The sequence below is a fragment of the Barbus barbus genome, assembly GCF_936440315.1.
Source record: "Barbus barbus genome assembly, chromosome: 14".
Lineage (NCBI taxonomy): Eukaryota > Metazoa > Chordata > Actinopteri > Cypriniformes > Cyprinidae > Barbus > Barbus barbus.
Window position 1 is genome coordinate 7377621 of NC_136742.1, and position 26227 is coordinate 7403847.

At 37.0% G+C, this 26227-nt stretch overlaps 1 protein-coding gene across 1 annotated transcript; it reads left to right on the top strand.

Moving 5' to 3' along the window:
- Nucleotides 1-170: 170 nt before the first annotated feature.
- On the top strand, nucleotides 171-25695 carry LOC306879839 (dihydroxyacetone phosphate acyltransferase-like). The gene is made up of 16 exons (XM_079433043.1): nucleotides 171-319; nucleotides 925-1116; nucleotides 1343-1519; nucleotides 1812-1941; nucleotides 2846-2973; nucleotides 7956-8031; nucleotides 8532-8683; nucleotides 9629-9759; nucleotides 14711-14934; nucleotides 16370-16621; nucleotides 16698-16777; nucleotides 17668-17808; nucleotides 21002-21101; nucleotides 21348-21441; nucleotides 21525-21586; nucleotides 23249-25695. Exons 1-16 carry the CDS (start codon nucleotides 284-286, stop codon nucleotides 23290-23292), a joined length of 2019 nt encoding a protein of 672 aa, XP_079289169.1. The 5' UTR covers nucleotides 171-283; the 3' UTR covers nucleotides 23293-25695.
- Nucleotides 25696-26227: the final 532 nt, after the last annotated feature.

Here is a 26227-nt window from a genome sequence, read left to right on the forward strand (position 1 = left end):
ACAGGTTTTTTTTTTTTTTTAAGTCTGTGAGGTTTAATGAGCGGCATTAAAGAAATATCTTGGAACCTAGAAATGTAATATTAATGATAAATAAAAGTATTACTTTGACCAGCCGGACATCCAAGCCCCGCCCACCCGGCACAAGCTGTTTCATTGTCATTTTTCATTCCATCCGCATGTTGTATTTCTGTCAGGAATGAGTACTGGACTGAACGGCCAACCTTGTTGATCCAAACTTTCTCACCCAGAGCTCTTCTGATCTATTACACTCATGCTCTGATAGATGCGGATCGAAATGGCGTCTCGAGCACTGCACTCGGTGAGTGTTACAATATTTGTGCATGCTTTCTGCCAAAGTAGCACATGCTTGCAACACTTGCAATGTAAATTGTTTAAAAATTGATTTAACATGGTTTTAGAGCCATATACCAATAGAAAACGATGCTGTGCAGCTTTCTATGAACTCTGGCACATTACATTTATTATAGCAGTAATAATTAAATGCATGTCTGTGTTTAACCAACATACATGATTAGCTATTTAGTTTATTTTATTTGCATTGTTTGCACTACTGGACACACCCTCATTATTTTGTAGTGTTTTCCATATTTTAGAATAACAGTAAAGGCAAAACTATTTTAAAATCACAAATGAATTAATAGAAATTATGCAGTGACCACAAATCAGTTATCTTATAAAAGATAGACCAACAATATTATTTTATAAGTGTATTTATATGTACAATTTATATTTAATTTGAACAAGCATATATTAATTTAAAGCAAATCAAAATAAATTCAGTAAGTCAGTCATAAGTGAATATATCTGGAATATTTTGTGCATGTGAGCCAATCACGAGTATCGGTCCTTGCAAATTTTATTCTTTTTCACAGAAATGTGATCATGTAAATTGTTTTCATACAGCCTAGGCATCCAGTGCTGAAGAAGCGGGATGATTTTGAAGACGTTCTGGAAGAGAGAAGACGTTCCAGTGATCTGAGATATGCACTGAGATGTTACACTCCCACACTCTATAAGGGACTCATGCCCTGCAAGGCCAGCATGCTAAAAAACATCGTTCTGCAGTCGGACCACCTGCAGTATGTCATTAAACAGGTACAGAATCAACACAGACCACCACGTTTCTCCTCAATGCCACAGTTTCATGCAATAACTTATTATGCTTTTATTTAGGAACCCTAAATCTAGTGAGGTATTTTGGTGGAATTGTACATTCAGATGAAATACGGTCTTGTTTAATTATTATTGTGTCAATATTACTGTGTCTAGGAATACAGGTCAAACCCTGGGTGTTTTAATGGCTACTGAGTTGTGTGTGTAGGTTTCATCAGAATCAGGAGACAGCACTGAGTGTGTTGCAGAAGAAGCATCTCTGATTCTGGATGAGATGGCTCACCGTCTGCAGCTCAGCACCGTACGCTTCTTTGTCTTTACGCTCAGCAAAGCCTTCAAGAGACTCTTCCGCAGCGTGTGTGTCAATGAGGAAGGCATCCAGAGAGTGAGTGACTCTTCACTGTCCCCAAAATACACGTGTGAAATTCCTGCTAAAACACTGTGAGCCGATTACTAGGGTCGTCTAATGTTACTAAAACATGTGTCCTAATGACAGGGATTGAGATCCCTTGTGGCACTGTCATTAGTATGTCATTATTTTAAAAGCACTTATTTATTGTCATATGTATTCTACTGCTGAAAAAATATTTTTTTGCAATACAAACACTAGTAAATGTGGTATGTAAATGGATTTTGGTGTCATGCTGGTCTTCACTGATGATGCTCGCTCTCTTCAGCTCCAGCAGGCTGTACAGGAACACCCGGTGGTTCTCCTGCCCAGTCACCGTAGTTACATGGACTTCCTGATGATGTCCTACTTACTCTACATGTACGACCTTCCCCTGCCTGTGATTGCAGCTGGAATGGGTGCGTGTGGACAGGTCACACTGATGCATTGTACCGGCTTAAAAACTGTATTGAGTGTAGCTATTATACAAATACAAGAATGTACTACACGTTCCAAAAGTGTAGTGCATTCTCCTTAACATGCTTGAGTGGACTTTGTAACTGATTTTATAGCCTCTCTTTGGTTCTCTCTCAAGTTTTCTTGTTTTATCAGGGTGTTTTTGAGGGTTGACTTTGTATAGACAGTATCTGGTTGGTTTGATGAACAAAAAGTGCCAGCTAGAGTGTCTAAACAATTGATAATCTTTCTGTATTATATTCAAAATCTTGATACAAGCACTCTATGCTAGTTTCTAAATTTCATATACATAAAACATGGTAGGTTTTTATTCTAGAATATATACTCTTGTAAAATCATGGTAAATTTGAAGAACCCTGGTTGTATGGGACAGTGTCGCATCAAATTCAGTTTACAAAAGGGATGTTATATACATAGAATGCACATTAAATTCAAGAAAATGTCTAATCTTTCAAATAGCTTTTGTGAAAATGTCAAAATATGGGTGAAATAATGTTCCATTATCATTCAGTGTGACATTTATGTAAAAATGAAACAACTTATTTATTTTGACCTGTGCTTATTAAAATATACAAAAGAAAAAGTGGTCGTACTAAATTGTATAATATTTTAAATAATTAAAAACTTCTTGCTGACAAATGAAACCTAACGGTTTGAAGGATAGAGGCAAAAAGTGTAAAGTGAAAATTATTTGGAGTTTAGTTTTAAAAAAATCACTTTTTTCCTATCAGTAATGTCTTTATTCTTTCGATTCATATTTGATCAATAAGTGAGCTTAAACCTGTTGATTTCATATTATATTCATTACTTATACTGTACTATTTACTAATGGCAATGTTTCTGCAGATTTTATGAGCATGAAGTTTGTTGGTGAGATGCTGCGTATGTCAGGAGCTTTTTTCATCCGTCGGTCGTTTGGAGGTGATAAACTTTACTGGGCTGTGTTCTCTGAGTATGTGAAGACCATTCTGAGGGTAAGACGCTTCATCCAAACAACTGAACAAATGAGCAAATCAGTAAACTAGACTGTCCTGTACATGTAAGTTAAAATACAGGCTTCATATTGCAGTGGATTTACAGCTTTTCACACAGCTTTTAAAGGGTTAGTTCACCCAAAAATGATTACTCTCCCTCACCTCGTTCCAAACCTTCGTTCATTTTCGGAACACAAATGAAGATATTTTTGATGAAATCTGAGATCTGTCTTACCTCCATAGACAGCAAGGGTCCTACCATGGTCAATGCACAGAAACATAGTAAGAATATCATTAAAGGGGTCATATGTATTTCATATGGCTTTTGTATTTCAAATCTGCAATAAAACTTGTTCAAGTCTTTAGCCGGTTGTTGATTGGCCTCGGTGCTGGGGGGAGGGGTCTTGTAACTGGTGATGGCTTTCAGGCCTTTCCATACTGATGTAGAGTCGTTGCTTGAAAGCTGTTTTTTTTAGCTTTTCAGAGTAGTTTTGCTTTGCCACTCTTGTCTCTCTATTTAGTGTGTATTTGGCCTGTTTGTACGAGACTTTGTTCCCACTCCTGTGAGCATCCTCTTTGGCCTGGCAAAGCTGTTTGAGTTTTGTACTGAACCAAGGTTTGTCGTTGTTAAATGTTTAGTAAGTCCTGGTGGGTACACACATGTCCTCACAGAAACCAATGTAGGACGTCACGGCGTCGGTGAGCTCATCCAGATCAGTAGCTGCAGCCTCAAAAACACTCCATTCAGTAAGTTTGAAGCAGGCCTGTAAATCCTGCTCTGCTTCAACAGTCCATCTCTTTACAGTTTTTTCTACAGGCTTAGCAGATTTAAGTTTCTGCCTGTAGGCTGGTAGAAGATGAACCAAACAGTGATCAGAGAGTCCCAGTGCTGCACAGGGGACAGAGTGATACGCATCCTGTATATTGCTGTCCCTGGTGGGGCACGTGATGTGTTGTCTGTATTTAGGCAGCTCGCAGGTGAGATTAGCTTTATTAAAATCACAGAGAATAATAATGTCCAGGTAACACTCCTCTGTGTGTGTGTGATTTGGTCAGCCAACAGTTCTAGCGTGGTGCTCACACACGCGTCAGGAGGAATGTACACACTCACCAGAATAAGAGGAAAACTCGCGCAGCGAATAAAAAGGCTTGCCGTTAATAAAGAGAGCTTCCAGGTTTGGGCAGCACATCTTCTTTTAAACTGTCACGTCTGTACACCAGCCTTCATTGATATAAAAACATAATCCACCGCCTCTCGTTTTCCCCGACGACTCAGTGATGTGTTCTGCTCTGAACAGCTGGAATCCGTCTAGATGTAGCGCGCTGTCCGGGATAGATCCGTTCAGCCAGGTTTCTGTGAAACAAAGCGCAGAAGAGTTTAAAAAGTCCTTTTTTGTGCGGGGGAGGAGTTGTAGTTCATCTGATTTATTTGCAAGGCAGCGGAGATTCGCCAGGTGAATACTCGGCAGCGGAGTCCTTAAATCGCGCTGTCTGGATTTCACGAGCGTACCAGCGCGCTTCCCTCGATTGTGTCGCCTGGAGCGCTCGTATAGAAACGCAGCTCCTCCAATTAAAATGTCCAGTAAAACGTCTGAATGTTCAAACGTCGGCAAAAGGTTATCTGGTGTGCTATTTCTTATGTCCAAGAGTTTGCTTCTAGTGAAGCTGATCAGAAAAACGTTGCTTAAGACAGGACAAACAAACAAAAACAGAAAAAGTACCAAGGAGCAATAAACCGAAGCGGCCATGTTCGGCGCCAGTCAGATGTGCCCAGACGGTGTCTCTCCAGCCTGCCTCAAAGCCTGTGCTGTCCAGCTATCATCCATCTTCACATTGATCTTCAACAGATCACTGGACCTGTGTGAAGTCCCCTCCTGCTTCAAACGCTCCACCATCATCCCTGTACCCAAGAAACCAAAAATCACAGGACTTAATGACTACAGACCTGTTGCTTTAACATCTGTGATAAAGTCATTTGAAAGACTTGTGTTGGCTCACCTGAAGGACTTTACTGGTCCCTTGCTGGACCACCTGCAGTTTGCTTACCGAGCAAAGAGGTGTGTGGATGATGCAGTCAACATGGGACTGCACTTCATCCTCCAACATCTGGACAAACCAGGGACTTATGCAAGGATCCTGTTTGTGGACTTCAGCTCCGCCTTCAACACCATCATCCCGGACACCCTTCAGAATAAACTGACACAGCTCTCCGTCCCCACCTCCGTCTGTCAGTGGATCAACAGCTTCCTGACAGACAGGCAGCAGCTAGTGAGGCTGGGAAAACTCACATCCAACACCCGCACCATCAGCACTGGAGCTCCTCAGGGCTGCGTTCTCTCCCCACTGCTCTTCTCCCTCTACACCAACGACTGCACATCTAAAGACCCCTCTGTCAAACTTCTGAAGTTTGCAGATGACACTACAGTCATCGGCCTCATCCAGGACGGTGACGAGTCTGCTTACAGACAGGAGGTTGATCAGCTAGCTGTCTGGTGCAGTCACAACAACCTGGAGCTCAACATGCTCGAAACTGTAGATATCATAGTGGACCTCAGGAGAAACCCTCCTGCTCTCACCCCACTCACCATCATGAACAGCACTGTGATGACAGTGGAGTCATTCAGATTCCTGGGCGCCACCATCTCCCAGGACCTGAAGTGGGATACTCACATCGACTCCATTGTGAAAAAGGCTCAGCAGAGATTGTAATTTCTTCATCAACTGAAAAAGTTCAACCTGCCACAGGCGCACATGACACAGTTTTACTCTGCTGTTGAGTCAGTCCTGTGCTTTTCTATAACTGTATGGTTTGGGTCAGCCAACAAATCAGATATAAGAAGACTGCAGCAGACTCTTAGGTCAGCAGAAAGGATCATTGGTGTCTACCTGCCCAGCCTTCAAGACTTGTACTACTCCAGAGTGAAGAAACGGGCAGGTAACATCATCACAGACCCTTCTCACCCTGGACACGACCTATTTGCGCTTCTCCCCTCAGGCAGATGCTACAGATCTCTGTGCTCTAGAACATCTAGGCATAAAAACATTTTTTTCCCCCCATGCCATCTCCAGCCTAAACAACTAACACAGGAATTATGACCTGTGTCCTGTAATTCATGCCTGTAATTCATTCCCCATCTCTAATTATTGACTCTCCCACTAGTACTTTGTAAATATATATGCATCTTTTCTAAACAGCTGTATATATAGAGTAAATGAGGCACAAATCTGTACATAAATCTTCTTCTGTTCCAGATTCTTACACATTATTATTATTATTATGTTAAGTCTTATTTAAATGTTTCTGTTCTCATGTCAGATATGTATGTATGTATGTATGCATGCATGCATTTATGTACCAAGAGCTTCTTAAAAGCCACAACAAATTCCTTGTGTGTTTGCGCAAACTTGGCGAATAAAGCTGATTCTGATTCTGATATGACGTTGCTAAAAAGAACATTTTGTGTATTTGGTGTAATGCAATGTGTTTACGAGGTTTAAGGTAAAAAGAAACACGTTATTTTCCACATACTGCACATTATTGTTGCTCCTCTATGCGCCGCCTTTCTGAAACGTGTCGATTTTACAAAGCTCATCGTTCTGAGAAGTGAGGCATGGTCTGATTGGCCAGATATCCAGTGCGTTGTGATTGGCCGAATACCTCAAGCGTGTGACGGAAATGTTACGGCCCTTACAATATGGGACAACTTTACGGATCCTTTCTATGCACGAACAACTTGTAACACTCCAAAGAAATCGCAAAAAGTATTCTCGTAGCTTCGTAAAATTATGGTTGAACCCCTGATGTCACATGGACAATTTTAACAGTGTCTATACTATGTTTCTGTTCGTTGATCATGGTAATATCCTTGCTGTCTATGGAGGGTCAGAGAGCTCTCGGATTTCATCAAAAATATCTTAATTTGTGTTCTGAAGATGAACGAAGGTCTTACAGGTTTGGAACGTTATGAGGATGAGTAATTAATGACAGAATTTTCATTTTGGGTGAACTATCCCTTTAACCATGGGTAAATATCTTGCGTGTAGTTGTAAGGGCCCTTGATCGAGACCAGTGTTGGGGAAAGTTACTTTTAAAAGTAACGCATTACAAGTTTGTGTTGTAGCTCCCTAAGCTACTTTTTATGTAAAGTACTGTGATGTGTTACTTTTGTGTTACTTTTTTTCATCTGGGCTGGGCTTACTTGTTTGTTTTTAATATAAAAAAATTCATTTTTTGGCAAATGTAAAAGCCCTCTCGCACCAAAAGAGAAATGAATAAGCCTCAGGCTGAAGGAAATGTAAATTCATGTCTGTACAGTAGAAAGCACAGCTCAAACAAACCTTACAGCTGTGCTGTAACATGTTATGTTTATCTAAAGTTTTTTTTTTTTTTTTTTTTTTTTTTTTTGCTTATTAGTATGGGTGAATTGGATCATCCCAGGTCTGTAGCAGACATTGGTTAATAAAATCTGATTAAATAAATACAGAAAAAGGATATTTGTGTTATTTAACATAATTAATTATTGCAGGTTTGCATCATATTTTAAGCTTATCGATTTTTTTTATGATTTTGAGGAATACTGAATCTGTTTTTGTGCAGGTGAGATGAGTAAATGCATGTTCATATTTAGTCTAGAACTACAGTAAGCATCATGTTCTGCACTTACTCCCGATTTATCTCAACATGGCAACACGAGAGCTGTCAGTCAATACATGGGAAAACAAAATAACTGGCGTAACTTATTTAAAAAAGTAGCTCAGATATTTTCTTGTAAATAGAAAAGTCATTCGTTACCTCACTAGTTACTTGAATGTATCTTCCATTATACCCAACACTGATCCAGTGGGATTTTACAGGTACTGTGAGTCATTTTTGGATACAAGCATCTGCTAAATGACTGTTTATTGTATATCCTTCCATTCTGAAATGGTTGAAAATATTCATTGTTAAAACATGATTAATCTGTTGTATGTTGTTTATTCAGAATGGATATGCCCCAATTGAGTTCTTCTTGGAAGGAACTAGAAGCAGGACATGCAAATCTCTCACACCAAAGACGGGTAAGTGTACATCGACTATACGTTTGTAACACTTTTTATACAATTTCAAAAACAGACTGTCTGTGCTGCTGTAACTTTTTTTGCTGTTTAATTTTGATAAAAGCTCTTTGCTGACTTCACGTATTGTGCAGCGTCAAGGCTTTTCCCCACTTTTCTGCCTTTTTTATTGCTGCACAAATAAATTCAAGGTGACAGGCAACTTTTTTTTTTGGTCAGCATTACTTGCACACAGGAAGTGGGTTGCCAGCTAAATGAAATTTCACAGGATTTTCACAATTGAATCTCAGTCCCAGTATGATATAGAGCCCCTGACTAATTTATGGCACAGAGGTTCAAAACGACAGCTTGAAACCTGGAAAGCCTGACGGTGGCAGCTCATCAATCAAACCGAACAAAAGCAAATTTAGATGAATGAGAGAAACAAAACGGTCCACCTCTTTGAACACCGTTTATTTTGTGTCAGCTTCATCTCCCGCTCCCTTTCTTTCTCTCTTCCTCAGGGTTGTTGAATATTGTGATGGAACCGTTTTTTAAAGGAGAGCTATTTGATGTGAACCTGGTTCCTGTCAGCATCAGCTACGAGAGAATTCTGGAAGAGTCTCTGTACGCCCGAGAGCTGCTTGGCGTCCCGAAGCCCAAAGAATCAACCTCAGTATGCATTGCCTTCTAATAAACATTCCATCACTATTTTTAGCAGATATGTAACAACTAAACTTTTATCTTAATCAGTGTCCTGTTTTCCTAAAAAACAAAAAGGTTATTTTGGGCAATAACACAAACAACACATGCATGACTGTTTAAAAGTTTGGGGTCAGTAAGATTTTTTAAATGTTTTTGAAAAAAGATTTTTATGCTCACCAAGGATGCATATATTGTTGTAAAATTCAGTAAAAACAGTAATGTGGTGAAATAATATTATTAAAGTTTTAAATAATGTTTTCTATGTTAGTATATTTTAAAATGTATTTAATTCCTGTGATGTAAAGCTGAATTTTCAGCATTATTACACTAGTCTGCAAGTGTCACATGATCCTTCGGAAATCAATAATTCTAATATGCTGATTTGGTTCTGAACATTTCTTATTATTATCAGTGTTGTCAGTATTATCAGTCGTTCTGCTTAATATTTTTGTGGAAAAACGTTTCCTTTTTCAGGATTCTTCAGTGAAAAGAAAGGTTATTTACTGTCACCTTTAATTTAATGCATCCTTGTTGAATTTCTTAAAACAAAAACTTACTGACCCAAAATATTTGAACTGTGTAAATATGAATAAATAATTGCAATATTTTTAATGTTATGTGTCCATGTAATGGACAGTGGATAATTATAAATAAATATTTGTTAAATACTCAAAATAATCTGTAAAATAGCTGTATATCATGAAGCAAAATTGAACAAGATAATTTTGCAGCTGTCTCCTGAATTAAGTTTATTTTCATGTCAGGCATAAATCCTCACTTAATGTTTGTAAAATTATGCATAGGTATTCTGTTTTTTACTGGAACATTTTTTATGGAACATCCAGGACAGACCAAAGGGAGTTGATTGTTCTTTTTTTCTTGACATCCATTTCTCAACTCTGTTTCTTTCTCTCAGGGTCTGCTGAAGGCCCGGCTGGTGTTGAGTGAGGACTATGGCAGTATGCATGTGTATTTTGGTCACCCTGTATCTGTGCGCAGTCTGGCAGAGGGAAAAATAAACCGCTCTCAGTACAACCTGCTGCCCAGGTATGACAGCTGTAATCAGCCACGCTCAGAATGTTTTGCTCTAAAAGCCACAAAGCATGCATTTTTGTCACAACAAGCTTTTAAAATCTTAACAATGCACTCATGTTGATCCCCTCACCAATCAGCATGCTAGCAACACATAACTTGATTCACTTACACCATGGCATGCAACGTTTTCTTATCTTTGTAATGTTTATTTATTCATTTATAATGTCACAAAAGATGACTATTTTAAAGGGGTCATATGATGTTGTAAAAAGAACATTATTTTGTAGGGATGCACGATATGAAAAATTTTAACCGATAATTAAATCCATCTCATGGCCGATACCGATAAGTTCATATTTTTATATTATAATTTTCTTATAATCTGCAGTTTGTGCACCCAGGAGAATACAAAATCTAAGATTCACTGATTAAACTGATATTTTAGTAGCTCTGGCCTAACTATAGCAAACATCAGTCCTGACTCTTCAAATGTTTTTTATTTTTTTGTGTAAGGCACCACAATACTTTGTAACAGAAATGGTTTAACAGAATTTTTAGTGCACGAGGATGAGAAAGTTATATAGTCTTTAAGCAGTGTTGGGAGTAAGGCGTTACAAAAGTAATGCATTACAGTAACGTATTACTTTTTGCTGTAACGCAGTAGTGTAAGGCATTACTAATCAATTTTCAGTAATATTTTACTCTGTACATGTTCAGTAACGCTTGCATTACAACACACTTTTAGCCCCCAATTATTATTATTATTATTATTTTTTAAAATTTAATTTAAAGACGGGCTACGACTTTATGTCCCTAGGGCCGGGCTTCGGGCCAATATTAACGTCACAGTTCAGACGCGGGCCGGGCCTCGGGCCTGTTTTAGGCTTCTCCTTATCTTTATATTTTAGACATCCATCAATTATTGATGAAAAAAAATGGTGGAAACAACATGAGTCCGTGCTGCCGCGACTGTCAAGAGCGACTCTGCGATGTTTAGTGTCCCGCAGCAGCAGCGAGCCGTCAGCACAGCTGAAGAGTTCTGCTTCAAATACACGCAATAAAGCAAAAGCCCCAGCAAAAGTAATTACAATGAATGTGTCGGGGGGAAATAGTAAGGATTCGCCATCTCCTCGTTAGACGCGCCTTTAGAGAGAAGTGAATCTTCACGGATAACGATTGTATTAAATAGTTTTTGTTTTCGTTTTTATTTATTTCGTTTAGCAATTTAAAGCTTTCTTTAGATATATTTATCATGTCTGTGAGGCATGTATTTCGGTTCATTTTTGTGAAGCGCTCCTGTTCAAGATAAAAGGACATTTTGTTGATATCGTGAGTGCACACAAATAAAAGTAGACCCTTTACAGTTCAGAATGATGTATTACTCTTATGAGCAAAAATTATGGCGTAAGTCGTTTCCATTGAAAAAAAAAATTGCAGTTGATTGCGCTGGTGCCTCCATGTCCTGTGCTTTAGCTTCCACTCTCCGCACAAACTAATGCATGCAGCGCACATTTATCTAGGTTTAACGTTTAAACATTTTTATATGCTTCAACTGTTTTAGTATATCTATAGATTTTATTTTAGGCAAGTCATGATGATTTGAGAAGGCTAAATTGATCAAACATAAGCTATGATCAGCCTGCGGGTCTGCCGCTGGCCGCTTGGTCGTTACTTTTAAGAAAGAAAAAACTTATTTAATGAACAAAAAATGCTCCAAACGTTTTTCCTAAATGAACTTAATAAAAAGCCGAAACGAAATATAAACACTTTGCCATTAGGGCAGGGCTCTAGTACATTTAGTCATTTTAGAATGTTAAGTTCTACTTCTGTAGATATTTTGGTGAAAGTAACTCAAAAGTAATACAGGAGTCATGTAACGCATTACAATTCTGAGACAGTAATATTGTAAGGTAAGGAATTACTTTTAAATAACAATAACAAGTAATCTAATGTATTACAGTTTGGAAGTAACTTGCACAACATTGTCTTTAAGTCACGTGTTTTCAAATACATTATAAAAAAAAAAATGCATTGACATTTGTCAGCCTCGAAAAAAATGAAAACCCAAAAGTGCATGCTCAACAAAAATAAAGTGCATCCTCATACCAAGGTTGTTAAGTCGCAACACCGGTTATCACTCGCCCACCGCAGCACCGTCCCTCACTGTCATTTTGATTTTTTTAATAGTAATAAAAATCATTTAGTTCAGTTAGAGAACAGACACTACAATTAAAACTGAACGCAGCTGCTCAATGCAGCACACCAAACGAACAACAGTCGCGCATCACAGATCAGATTTAATTCATGAGAGTGAGTCGAGCTGACTGACAAGAGTGAGGTGAAAAAAGACAAGACGATGGCAGAAGAGTTTCAAAACGAAATGTAAAAGCGCCTGTTTTAAAAATATTTTTGGATTTTGAAAAGCCTGTTGACCTGCCATTTATCTAAGGTGATATTGGAAGGTCTATTTATTTATTTATTTATTTTTCAAACATTCGTTTCTCATTTAGCCTATTTGGTTCCACAGTATTTGCTGATGTTTATTTTATTTAAACTGTGATATTTTTCCCATTATTTTATATCAAGGCGTATGCAGTCTGTGCCTCAAAACTTTCCATCTCACTAATAAACTTTCTACGTTTTATTATTTGTTCCTCAGTCTTTACTGATTTTCAGTTTTGTATAGGCCTACCATGCATATTTAAAATTTGTAAGTTATCTGTTATTTTATATTAGGCATATAGCATGGTGTATTTTTATTAGTTTTGTTAAAAGTTAGCTATATGTTCTATGTTGTATTTTGTTGTTGCTTGAATTGAATTCAATCCGAACTGCCGTTAATTTAAAAGTGAAAATAAAATGCGCACGGTGCTTTTACAAGCTATTTAAGCAAAGGAAATTGAGAAAACTCGAGCGAACTAAAAATAAACAACTGCTTGACGCCGCATTGCCACTAATTTGAAAGTGAAAATAAACCGCGCACAGAGCTTACAAGCTATTTAAAACCGAAGGAAGGCGAGGAAAAGAGAGAAGACTCAAACGACGTCCACCCCCATCCACCGAGGGGTCCACCCAATCACACGTCGATTAACCAGTGGGAAAATTTCCTCACTGTCACAACCCTACTTGATGCCTTTTTTCCTCCTTTCGGAATCCTTGCTGAACACGCGTTGGAAATAGCAATGGCATTGTCCTCCTCTGCCACCGAGAAAAACTTCCAGACCGGCGAAGACATGTTCGCAAATGATGACGTAATGAGCACAACACATGCCGAGAGTCACTGCAGTTTAAAGCTGCAATCACTTGCTGTGCCGTGCTCTGATTGGCCAGCTCTCAGTACGTTGTGATTGGCCGAATACATCAAGCGTAAGATGGAAATGTTACGCCCCTTACCGTGTTGTGATGCCCCGGTGCGACGACACAAAAACAATAAAACCCATTATAAATGAGGTATGTGTTGCATCCAGTGGGGGACATAATTACTGATTATAATGACTTATACTGTCTTTTTACGCGTCGCGTTGCATCGCGCCTCGTAAACATTACCATGTCTGCATTTGTGATCTGCATTTGTCCTTGCAAAGTTGGAATTTCCCCACTTCATAGAAACAGCCTTTGTGCAAGCCAGAATTGTAGGCTAACGTTACTATTCCAGGTTCAGGAAATAAACCTCCGTAAAATGCGCTGCACACACTCAAATATTTGGGTTGTACTGTTCTGGAATAGTGTTGTAAATACAAGTTAACCACTGATTTCTAGTTGTGTCCTCTTTTGGAAGCCCAAAAAAAGTACTTTCACAACGAAACACAGCGTCTCCAGGACATGGTGCCAGTTGCAGCAACAATACTTCAGCGAGAATAAAAGCTACCCTTCTTTCATTGCATATACATTTGGGTGGTGTTTTGTAAATCTTCCTACATCGTGACGTAGACATCTGGGGGCGTGTTTGAATGAGCCGTTTTAAGGGTGTGTGGCAGAGTCTTCACTTTTATAAAGAATATCTCTTTGGTTTTGAGACTTTAGTCTTTGCAACTTCAGGGATCGTATCTATGCACAAACAGCTTGTAACACTCCAAAGAGAAAGGAAAAATCACATCATATGACTCCTTTAATTCAATAATACCCCTTTAATAATATATCATGGTTTTCACAAAAATATTAAGCAGCACAACTGTTTTTAACATTAAATAATAGTAATAAGAAATGTTTCTTGAGCTTCAATTAAGCATATTAGAATGATTTCTGGAGGATCATGTGACACTCAATACTGGAGTAATGATGCTGAAAATTCAGCTTTGTCATCACAGGAATAAATCAGTTTTTTATGCATCCAAAAAGAAAAGTTATTTTAAATATAATAACATTATACAATATTGTTTGTTTGGTTCCACTTTCTATTAGGTGGCTTTAACTACTATGTATTTACATCAAAAAATAAGTACAATGTACTTATTGTGATTATATTGTATTGCAAAACACTTTTGCTGCTATTGAGGTGGGATACAGGTTAGGGACAGGTTTGGTGGTCTGGACAGGTTTAAGGGTGGGTTAAGGTGTAAGGCATGGATCAACAAGTGTAAGTACAGAAATTAATTACAGATGTTAATTACATGCAGATATTTTAAAAAATATAAGTATAATGTAAAAACATGTATGTATATAATAAGTGCATTGGACCAAATTATCCATTTAAATATAAGTACATAGTAGTTAAGGCCACCTAATAAGTGGGACTGTTTGTTTTACTGTATTTAAAAAAATAAATAAATGCAGCCTTGGTGAGCATAATTTAAAAAATATTTTTCAAATAATATCTTTCAAAAATATTTTTTAATTTTTATATTTATTTATCTGTTCATTTATAGTAGATTAATATTTATCTAAGTAATTGCTTATTTTGATTTGAGTTGAAGCAGACTGCAGTCTGTACAAACTGTCCTGACTTGAGTGTTGTTTTTATCAGGTACATTCCTCAGAAACCCAGCATAGACACTCATGAGTTTCTGAACGACGCTGCGTTCCGTCTGGTGCGCATCCAGGAGGAGAACATGGTTCTGAAGCCCTGGGTTCTCGTTGCTACACTGCTGCTACAGAACCCTGATGGCATGGACCTCTCCTCCCTCACAGCACAGACAGACTGGCTCAGACACCTGGCACTGGCGTTTGGAGCGTTCTTGGACTGGCCGGGTAAGAGATCACATTATCTCAGCCTCAGTCTGATCACTCGAATCACCAGTACATCTGTTTAAACCTCTGCAAGTCAGGATGCACAGGTTTAAATCCGTCTACCAGCAAACAAAGCCTGGGAAACCGGGATTCAGAACCACCAACCGACATAATTTATCCATGTCGTTTTTTTTGGTTTTTACTTTCCTCTTAAAAGTGCACTGTGTGTGCGCATGTGTGTGCGCTGTGTATATTTATTATGTATATACAAATACACATGCATGTATAAATTTCAGAATTTTATACATTAAATGTATTTATTTATAATATAAATTATATGAATATAAATATAGACATGTAAATATTTTCAAAATATATACTGTATGTGTGTGCATTTATTTATATATATATATATATATATATATATATATATATATATATATATATATATATATATATATATATATATATATATATATATATATATATATATAATGTATGTAATAAATATACACCGAACACATATATTATGCAAACAAAAACTTTTATTTTGGATGCGATTATTTGCGAGTAATCGTTTGAAAGCACTAGTTTACATGCTATATGTGTGTGTATATTATGTATATTCTACATATAGTATGTAAACAAACTTTTATTTTGAATGTGATTAATCGTTTTGCAGCCCTAGTTTATGTTATTAACTGTCATGTATTATATATTTCAAAAGTTTGTGGTCAGTAAGATTTTATGTTTTTGAAAGAAGTCACTTATGCATGCTGCTGCTGCATTTATTTGATTAAAAAATACAGTAAAAACAGCAATATTATTAAATATTATTGCTTATTGCATTTGTGCTGCTTAATATTGTGAAAACCGTGATACATTGTTTTTCAGGAATCTTTGATGATTAAAGTAAAAAAAAAAAAAAAAAAACGCAGCATTTATTGAAATATAGGCCTAAATGATTTTTATGCTGTTATTCCATCCTTACTGACCCCAAAATACATTTTTTAACATTAGAAGTTGTATAAATGATTATTAGTTATTGTATCATAAATAAACATGAATTAAGAGTTGAGAACAGTATAAAATCAAGTGTTCATCAAAAGTACTATATGAAAATCATATCAAATGTAATAACATTCAGGTAAAGTGTTTGTATCCGTAAGTGAAGATCTCTAAATTTGAAATCTTAGCAGCGAGAGACATATGAAATTTTATCCTATTATCATATATCATGTTTTTAAAATTTTCTCAGTATGGCAAAAATGATCATGCATATCTCCAGGATATGCAGAATCTGCTTAGATAAATGAAAGACGCTCGATGAATAATTCATTGCAGAGAAATCCAATAGCTCAATTGAAGCTTACTTGACCTTAATTTGAACAATCCCCAATAATATGATCTCTCTCTCTCTCTCTCTCTCTCTCTCTCTCTCTCTCTCTGTCTGTAGATCATGAGGCCTGCAGTGAAGTCGTCAGCTGTAGTTTAGCTCTGCACAGACACCTGTTGAGTGTGTTTGCAGGCCACGTTCAGCTGAGCGTCACGGATGCGCCGCAGGTCGATACAACACCAGAGGAAGCCGTGTTTCACCGAGCGGTCGTTGTGCTCTCTTGCGCCTCCTACAGGAACCAGATCTTACACGTGTTTCTGAGACCTGCTCTGTTAGCGGTGTCCATGCAAAGCGCAAACTCCAGTAGAAAAGGTGTGCGAGAAATATGTTTTCTAAATGTTATTTGTGATTGGTAAAATATACTAATCCAAAGTCATTTGTGTTCTAGATGACATCTACAACTGTTTCAACTTCCTGAGGAACATGTTCTCCAATGAATTTATTCTTTGCCCTGGGGAATCTGTTCAGGTTAGACCACATTCACAAACTGTTTTTGCCACCAAAATTTGTTGCTGAAAATTTGATATTCATTTGAAAACTAGACTGTTTAACTCTTTCAGTTGAAACTTAATCAAATCACGAGTCCTTAAAGGGTTGCTCCACCCGAAAATTTTAATTTTGTCATTAATCACTTACCCTCATGTGGTTCCAAACCCGTAAAAGCTTCGTTCGTCTTCGGAACACAATTTAAGATGGATGAGATTTGGATGAAAACCAGGAGGCTTGTTTCTGTCCCATTGACTGCCAAGTAAATAACACTGTCAAGGCCCAGAAAAGTATGAAACGCATCGTCAAAAATAGCTGTTCAATCTGAATGTTACGAAGCTATGAGAATACTTTTTGTACGCAAAAGCCGCACCACACGGATACGTTTTCTACGTTTATTTACGCTTTGATTTGAACTAAAACAACGTATCCTTGTGACGCGGCTGATACAGAACAGCGTACGCAGTTTGCGTCCAGTGGATACTCTCCAAAATGGGGCTACGGTGACGCGGAGGAGACAAATTGTAGAATAAAGTCATTATTTTTATTTTATTTTTTGCGTACAAAAAGTATTTGCGTCTCTTCATAACTTTACGGTTGATGGACTATTCTGGCGATGTGTTTCATATTTTTCTGGGCCTTGACAGTGTTATTTACTTGGCAGTCAATGGGACAGAAACAAGCATCCTGGTTTTCATCCAAAATATCTTAAATTGTGTTCCGAAGATGAACAAAGCTTTTACGGGTTTGGAACGACATGGGGGTTAGTGATTAATGACAATTTTCATTTTGGGGTGGAGTAACCCTTTAAAAGATTTCATGATGTGTTACTTTGTGTATATATGTGTGTGTTTTTTTTTTTTTTTTTGTAGGACTTTGAAGAAGCGTGTTATTTGCTCATGAAGCGTGGCGTGTCGCAGGTATTGGAGCATGAGATTGTGATGTCAGCGAGCGGTCACAGCACCCTCGCTTTCCTGTGTTCGGTTCTGGACCCCTTCCTGCAGGGATACCAGGTGAAACCTTACACACAATGTGCAAATGTACACTACTGTGCAAAAGTTTGGGGGTCAGTATGATCTTTCTTTCTTTTTTTCTTTCTTTAAATTATTAGTTTTATTCAGCTAGGATACTCAATCAAAACAGAGAAATCCTGAAAGAAATGTATCAAGATTTCCACAGAATATTAAGCAGCATAATTGAGCAACAAATTAGCATATTAGACTGATTTATGAAGTATTTCATGTGTCCTAACACTAAAGACTAGAGTAATGATGCTGAAAATTCAGCATTTTATTATTGCATTTTAAAAATATTAAAATAGATTTTTTTTTTTACAATATTACTATTTTTACTGTATTTTGGATCAAATAAATGCAGTCTCAGTGAGCATCTCTGTGAGGTTTAAAAAAAAACTTACTGACCCCAAAATTTTGATTTTTAGTATACACTTTTTTTATATAATCTACAGGAATAGTTAAAGGTGTAGTAAACGATTTCTGAGAAACACTGTTGTTCAAACAAACACACCCCTACCCCCCAAAAAAACAACAACAACAACAAAACGCACCCCTCTCTTCATTGCTCCTCCCCCTAATTCACGCTATGCAACACAGGCTACGACGAATAGCTCCAGACAAACAATGACTCTCAAAACCGTCCTGATATTATAGCTAATACTACAACAACACATTGGTAAAACCAAAGGTACAAGCAGAAAAAAAGCAGCCTTGGCATCTGTTTTCAAACCTTCCCAATCTAACATCTCTCCAGCTCTGGAAAGCTTTTCCAATATTAACATGGGTTCTAGCTCTTGTCTGATGATAGCCCTTCCTTTTCCAGTTACATTCCTAACATTTTCCTCTTTGGTAATTTCTCCACCATCTCTCTTTATACAGTCTTTCTACAAATCTCCCACTTGTAGTGCTCAGTCTGATCCATCTGATCCACTTTGTGTTTTCCCCTAATTACACAGCCAGGACTATGCACAAACACAAATTTTTGTTTCCCACAGGCATGTAGAACAGACAGCTAGCAAATATTCACATAATTGCTAGTTTGGGTGTTGATATGGTTGTAGGACTCAAGCCAATAGTTCTTGGTCATGTCAACATATTGACAACATTTGTACTCGGTCTAGTCTCTGCCTTAAGCCCGGCTCACACTGTGCGATTTTGGCCACGATTTGGTCGTCTGAGACAATTTTTGAAAATCCTAAAAGATTCCTATAATCCTAGGCTAAAATCGGTTGTCTAGATCGCTGGTTTGACATGTTCACCAACAGCCGATTAATGGCCGTTGCGATCAATTTTTTCCTCCGATTAAATTCTGGCAGTGTCAGAAGATTTCAGACACTTTCCTGCAGTGTGACATCTCCTACGACGACCGTCAAACCAAGAACCAATAGGAGCACTGAACTTGATGACGCAATTAGCGCGACAACTTCAAACCATTCGTTATTTGTAAAAACAATATATGTACAAAGTAAAGTTTACTTAGTTTATTTATTAAGGGGCAGGATGTTTAAACTCGAATAACAAAATTACCTCAAGTTCGCTCTGTAGAACTGGAAGTCCATAAAGTCCTCTTTTGCCCAGCCATGACTTGCTCGGACAGAACTTTTTCGTTTTTTTTTTTTTTTTACATCAAGGCATGTAATTAATAAAACTAACGCTACACGTTGCTGTTGTTTGCTAGCTATCATTATAGCGAGAGAACACGGGTCACATACTGATGACGTAAAACTCCGGACAAGTCTTCTTCAGTACGTCCGTTTTTGTAAAAAAAAAAAAAAAAAAAGTGTGACAAGCAACAATCGCAAAAGACTATTAAAAATCGCACAGTGTGAGCCCGGCTTTAGACTAAAAGAACTCAGGATTTTATTTCAAGGCCACGACTGCGGGGGAATATCACTAAATTGCCGGTGCATTGTCTGATTTTATGTTAACATAAAATCAGACAATCAGACTGTGATTGGATGTAAAAGTTCCTGCTTCGAATGCTGTCAATAACTTGTTTGTAATTCGATTTATTTTGGTACTCTTGTGCCTGGTCAGAAATGAACATGTGATTGTGTCAAAAATGTCACCAAAATTAATTCAAATGCTCACAAAATATTACATAAGTGTTTGTATAAGATCTTGTTTTATATTGTAACATTTGATATAATGATGCAATATCACCATGCAAGAGAGCCGTTTTCAACAGCTGTTTTTTGCAAAAGTGATATTGATTTTATACAAACTATCAATATACAAGAAATTAATATTAAGCGAATTGCCTTTTAGATAAAAGTTAAACACAGTTTAACACTCACCAACGAAAATAGTTCCAAACAGCTCTAAACTTGGTCTCGGTTTAAGTAGTCTGACTACAACATTAGTAGTTGATTTCAGTTTTAAATCACTTACTGGACCTTTAACTGTACAAACCTGTTTAACTTTTAAAGGGGTCATAGGATGCAAAATTCACTTTACAATTTATTTGAACATAAATGGGTGTTGGAAGTGTGTGTACATCCACCCAGTGTTTTTTTTTTAAATCCCAAGACCTTCTTACCTTCGACCCACCCTGAGAGAACTGAGAGCTGTCTGCCATGACTCTGGTGCAGGGGAAGACAAGAATGTCTCAGATTAAGCGATTGAGGTGTTCTGTTGTCGGATGTAATAATGAATATAGCAGTCGTCATTTACTCCGGACATCAGAGCTGCTGAAGACGCAGTGGATTACGTTTGTTTTTGAAGGGAATGCGCCCCCTGATCTGCCTAAATGAGTCTACGTTCGAGCAAACAATTTGTGATCCAGCACCTTCACCTACAGAAAAAGGTTTTTTTAAAGAATCTTTGCAAATCGCCTTTCCTAATACATGCTAGTTAGCAAGTTTCACGATGAATGCGGCTAAAGTAAACCGTTCCTCAGAGAGCGGCTCAGAAGAGAGGGGCGGAGTCAGCAGAGCTCATTAACATTTAAAGGAAAATGCTGCAATCGGCTTGCTCTGACAAGAGCTGTTTTTGACCGGTTTTTTTTTTTACACTACCATTGATAAATTTTAACCAAACTATGTTACAGACTTTTCATTAAGACCCTAAAGAATCATATCAACTTGTGGAAAATAGGCATCCGATGACCCCTTTAACTGGTTTTCACATAGGACACATTCTTGGGTTTAATAACTACGGTCATATTAAGTTAGTGTGTGTCTTTGTGCAGGTGGTGTGTCGCTATCTGTGTGAGGAGACTAATGAGAACCTGACAGAGAAGGAGTTTATTCCTGCTGTGAGGAGTTTTGCACTAAAACTCATACTAGCAGGTAACAGGATGACAATGTTTTGTGTGTGGAAGTTTAAACTGTTTCCACACCAGGTCCTGTTTACACCTGGTATTGATATCCGTCTCAACTGATCTGATTATGCATGTCCTGGGTCCTGCACTGTGTCACGCTTGCGATTAGATATGCTAGAGGTGTAGCGATTGTCTCAGACCACAAAAAGCTGATTTTACTTCGGTTTGAAGTTTCAATTTTCTGTTATATGTGTGTTTGTCATCATGGCATCAGGTCGTCTGAAGTGTTATGAGGCTTTATCCTCAGACCTGCAGAAGAACGCTCTAGCAGCCCTTCTGAGGCTCAAAGCCGTGAGTAAGGTCAAAGTGTAAGTCCATCTACATACAGTCTCTGTGTTATGGGCTTTTGAAGTGTTATGGTTGTTTAACTGACGTGAACTCTCTCTCACAGAGGAGATCAGGTGATGTTGAAGGTAAACAAGGTTGCAGTGAACTCATTGGAGGATACGCTGGGTAAGAGTAACGTCATATCAAAATAGCTGGTGTTCAAGTATGGCAGTGTTGAGAAAGCAATCTTCTAACATACTAGTCTAATCATTTCTGCAGTATATAATGAATGAATGAATGAATGTGAGTTGACCTGACTATCTTTTTTTGTAAGTCTGTAAAGTATTCCATATTTTTACAACAAATTAAAAAGTTATTTTGCATTTTTAAGCTGTGTTACTGTGCTTAAAAATCCATGTGATGTAGCATACTAATGTTTGAAATATTTATCATGGAATGCCTTCTGTGTCACCAATGTTGTTATTGTTAAGTAAAACTATTAAAAATATGTTTTGGTCATTTAAATTAAGCTGAAATTAAAAGCTTAAAAATGATAAATGTTTAAAAGTTGAAGTATTGCAATTACTAAAATTAAATAAAGCTACTGTAAACAGAAGTAGAAAAAAAAGATAAAAGCAAATAAAAAACAAAATTAAATGCTATATAATAGTATATAAATAATACAAATATATCCTGTCACATACAATTTTTTTTTAATAATAGTAGGCAATATTCAGTTTAACCAGTTCAAAGTCCCTGTAAATCAACCCTTGTTTTATTGTGTAATATAATGTTAGATTTACATGGATTTAATTACTAAATTGTTTAGTAAATGCACAATTTTGCTGGAGCGAAAGAACATTATAGAGCATTAGATTGGTATAAATAAAACGTATACGCCTGGTTTCACAGACAAGGCTTTAGGCTAGTCCCAGACTAAAATGCATGTTTGAGTTGTCTCAACTGAAAATATCTTCCTCTGACATATCTTAAAATATGACTGTCATTGATCTTAAAGTTTTCTTCTAAGGCATTTTTGTAAAAGTTGCTTAAATATCTTAATTTAACTAAAGCCTAGTCCTGGCTTAAGCTAAGCCCCGTTTGCGAAACCATATTTCTGTAACTAAAATGACATGCAAAAGTCTCCAATTTCATTCTTATGAATGTGAATAGTTTTACAGTTTACACAAAAAAGTTAACGTGTTTTAATAACTGCAGTAGCCTATTACCGCTGATGTGTTCAGAAATAAAAGATGATTTAAAATAGTCAGCATCATTAGAAACATCATACAATTTATAATTTTTTTTTAGATAAAAATAAGTATATGTCAGGTAAACTTAGAAGGACTCGTTTTATAAGATGGTCCCAAAAAACATAATTTTACAACAAGTACTATTAAAGAATCTTTTATAGATTTATGTATATACAAAATAGCTTTTTGTAGGTGAGTTTGAAGGTTGAATTATATTAAATGTTTGCTTTTACTGTATTGTTTGTATCGAGTGAATGCAACAACAAGATCTAAATATATAATATGTAAAACATAAACTAGTCAATACACACACATACTTATAAATTAATTTAAAACTATTTTAAAAGTAAACGATAAACTATAGTAATTCCGCAGGTGTTTATGGCCCAGATTTTATAACTTGCTTTTAAAGCGCAATCATTTTCTCTTTAAGAAGTAAAGTTTTCAAAGTTTCCTCTCAGAGAATTAGTTTGTTTGCCTGATTTTCCTCTGTGACCCAGTTCTTGTCTTGCTGTGCCGTACTGCCATGAACTCCTGCATCTTCGTTCTATTTCGCAGCTACGCTTGTTTACTTTTCTTTTCCTCTGTCACACAGGAGGTAAAATTCCTACCCAGAAGCCCATCCTCGCTCGACTGTAGTCGCATACTCACACGTGGAGTCTCTGGAGGGCCAAACCAAACTAAAGTGCCTTCATTAACACAATTGGTATTATGTTTTGCGAGGTGACATGGCTTCGCTGACTACAAAGGTTACCTGTCATCGAGCTTTAAAGGGACGTCACGGGTTTGCCATCTGGGAAGCCCACGCTATGCTAGAAGCACACTCTTTATCTCTCTCCCTCTCTGACAAACTTGACAGCAGGTTGCCGTGTCTATGATCGGCCTTCGATCTTCACCGTGTCTTTATCAGACGAGTTTTAAACCGTTCTGATGTTGCCAAGTACATGAAGACGGTGACACTTTTGGGTTTTTTTTCTCTCTGTTTGAACATCCTGTTACCACCGCTTGCGTGCGTTTTATCTATGTCTGCACTAAAGAGACTTCGCTTTGATTTGAAACACTGTTACTGTTTGTTCTCACTGGATTTGTGTTGGGCCTGTTATCTTTTCTTCGTGACTTGTCTGAATTGAACTGTTTTCTTTTGCTCTCTAGATATGGCCTTCTGTTGCGTTTGCTTCGGATAAAGGTTTTTAGGGATCATGTTACAAAAATAGGTCACTCGAAAATGTTTTAACGACGTCAGAGCTAAAGAAAAGATTGTCTTTTTGTATCTGCTCTCAGAAAGGAAACTTGTAGGCAAAGGAACAGTTTACTCAAAAATTCAATTTTCTGAAAATTTACTCGGGTCATCAAAGATGTGGACAAGTTTGTTTGTTCATCGGAACAGATTTGGAGAAATTTAGCATTACAGTACATCGCTTGCTCACCAATGGATCCTCTGCAGTGAATGGGTGCCGTCAGAGCGAGAGTCCAAACAGCTGTCGCAATAATCCACTCCATCAATTAACATCTTATAAACTAAAAATCTGAATGTTTGTAATAAACAAATCCATAATTAAGATGTTTTTAACTTCAAACCTAAAATACGGGTCCATAATCCATAATATTGTTTTTTGTCTAGTGGACTTGTATTTTGGCCAAAAGTGACGGTTCAAAGTTAAACGCCGTAATGATGGATTTGTTTCTTATAAACAAGCAGCTTTTCACTTCTCAAGACGTTAATTGATGGACTGGAGTGGTGTGGATTATTATGATGTTTTATGAGCTGTTTGGACTCTCATTCTGACGGCACCCATTCACTGTAGAGGATCCATTGGTGAGCAAGTGATGATATGCTACATTTTTCCAAATCTGTTGAAAAAACAAATTAATCTAGATCATGGATAGCCTGATGGGGAGTAAAATTTCAGCTAATTAAATTTTTTGGGTCAACTTCTCCATGATTAACAGAGGCTGTTTTCATGAGCCAAATATCTCTTGATTGCCATAACAGTGTTTACATGCCTGTTGTAAACTACAGATTTTCTGCTACAAAATAATGCATCAAGAATCAACAGGTTTAATTTGATGTATTACTGCATTGTTTGGATATTTCATCTTTCAATAATTAATATGATGAAATATTTTTATCATTAAAAATGATCAGACGATACAGAGGCATGTCGCACGGAACTGCCGAGTCTCCGTTCGCTTTAACGCCCCGTAATGTTTTTTCAAAGCATTATATCCATTTTTCAGATTTAGTCCATTAAGAATTAAGTCATACTGACCCAGATTTGAATATTAGACAAAATTAAACTTTTAAAATTGTGTTGATGCCATGTCGGATTCAGTTTCTAAAACTTAACTACAAAGTTTAGATACATTTATGTGCTGCACTTTTTCTAGGGGGGGGGGGGGGGGGTCTAAAATGTGCCCATTGTGTGGATTTGAATGGGAATTCAGGTATATTTTAATCCCATATTTTGGACTGATCATTAGACATTGTTTGTCGGGAATCACTGAATGGATGATGCAACTAATAAAGTAAAGCCATAGCGTTCATCCATTCTGGGTTTGGGTCGATTCTTGCACAGTTCATCGAATTAAGTAAAAAAGCTGAAATCATATTTATGTCTACATTGACAAACAGCTTTTTACATAATTGGATGAATTCATCTGGAACTGCTTTTTGAAAAAAACTGAAAATCATTCCTTTTGACTTTTTGGACATTTAGTTTTTTTTTCTATCTATGGATTGAGTATCTTTCTAATAATGTTAATATTGTGATTGAACTGTGCTTCTGTCTGATAATTTTTTGGAGAAATGGCACTAAAACTAAAAAATTAAATATGCATTAAAGCTAAGTGAAACCCAAATGCTGACCATATTTTGTTTGTTTTTGTAATATGTACGGTATATGATCAGTATTTCTGTTTTTCTCCAGCCATTTGAATTGTTTTAAATACTTTTTACCCAGCATTTAGTTAACGATGTGATGCAAAGCTGAATTTTCAACATCATTACTCCAGTCTTCATTGTCATAAGGTCCTTCAGAAATCCTGGATGCGATGCAAAATGTATTAAGAGCGTTTCCATTCACACAGGACTCTTCTTTAATAAAATAATTAATGGTTTTGTTTTAAAACACAGTAAACAAAATGTTTAAATCTTCCAAATCAAGTCTAAATAATCTGCTAGTCCAATAAAAGTCCAACAAAGTCCCATTAAAAACGGCAAAAGTTTTATTCCACCCTCATCCTTGATGTTGTAGTTGTTATCCTCTAGATGGCAGACTTGGATGAGCTCACAGTTTACACAGCTATATTTTGGCCAGTTTGGTCCTTTCACCAAATTTGTGCATCCAAGCAAAACCTTTTACTCATATTTCCTTCCCATTTCATTAATCTTGTCAACAGGATATCAATCAATATGCCAGCAATCTCTTCCACTGAGCACAGGACATGTCTACTGTTGTTATTGACATTTCCAGTGCTCATTCTGTAGCTAAAGTTCAGCATATTGTATCAGTTTAAATATCCAGTACTTCTTTTCTCGTTCATAAATCCATAGTTTTATTTGATTGATTAGGCT

What these genes read in the sequence shown, in the direction of transcription:
- LOC306879839 (XM_079433043.1), top strand. Translation starts at nt 284, where the DNA reads ATGCGGATCGAAATGGCGTCTCGAGCACTGCACTCG. An exon ending in ATGAGGAAGGCATCCAGAGA is followed by an intron (nt 1,520 to 1,811) that starts GTGAGTGACTCT and finishes CGCTCTCTTCAG; the next exon opens with CTCCAGCAGGCTGTACAGGA. An exon ending in CTCATTGGAGGATACGCTGG is followed by an intron (nt 21,587 to 23,248) that starts GTAAGAGTAACG and finishes TCTGTCACACAG; the next exon opens with GAGGTAAAATTCCTACCCAG.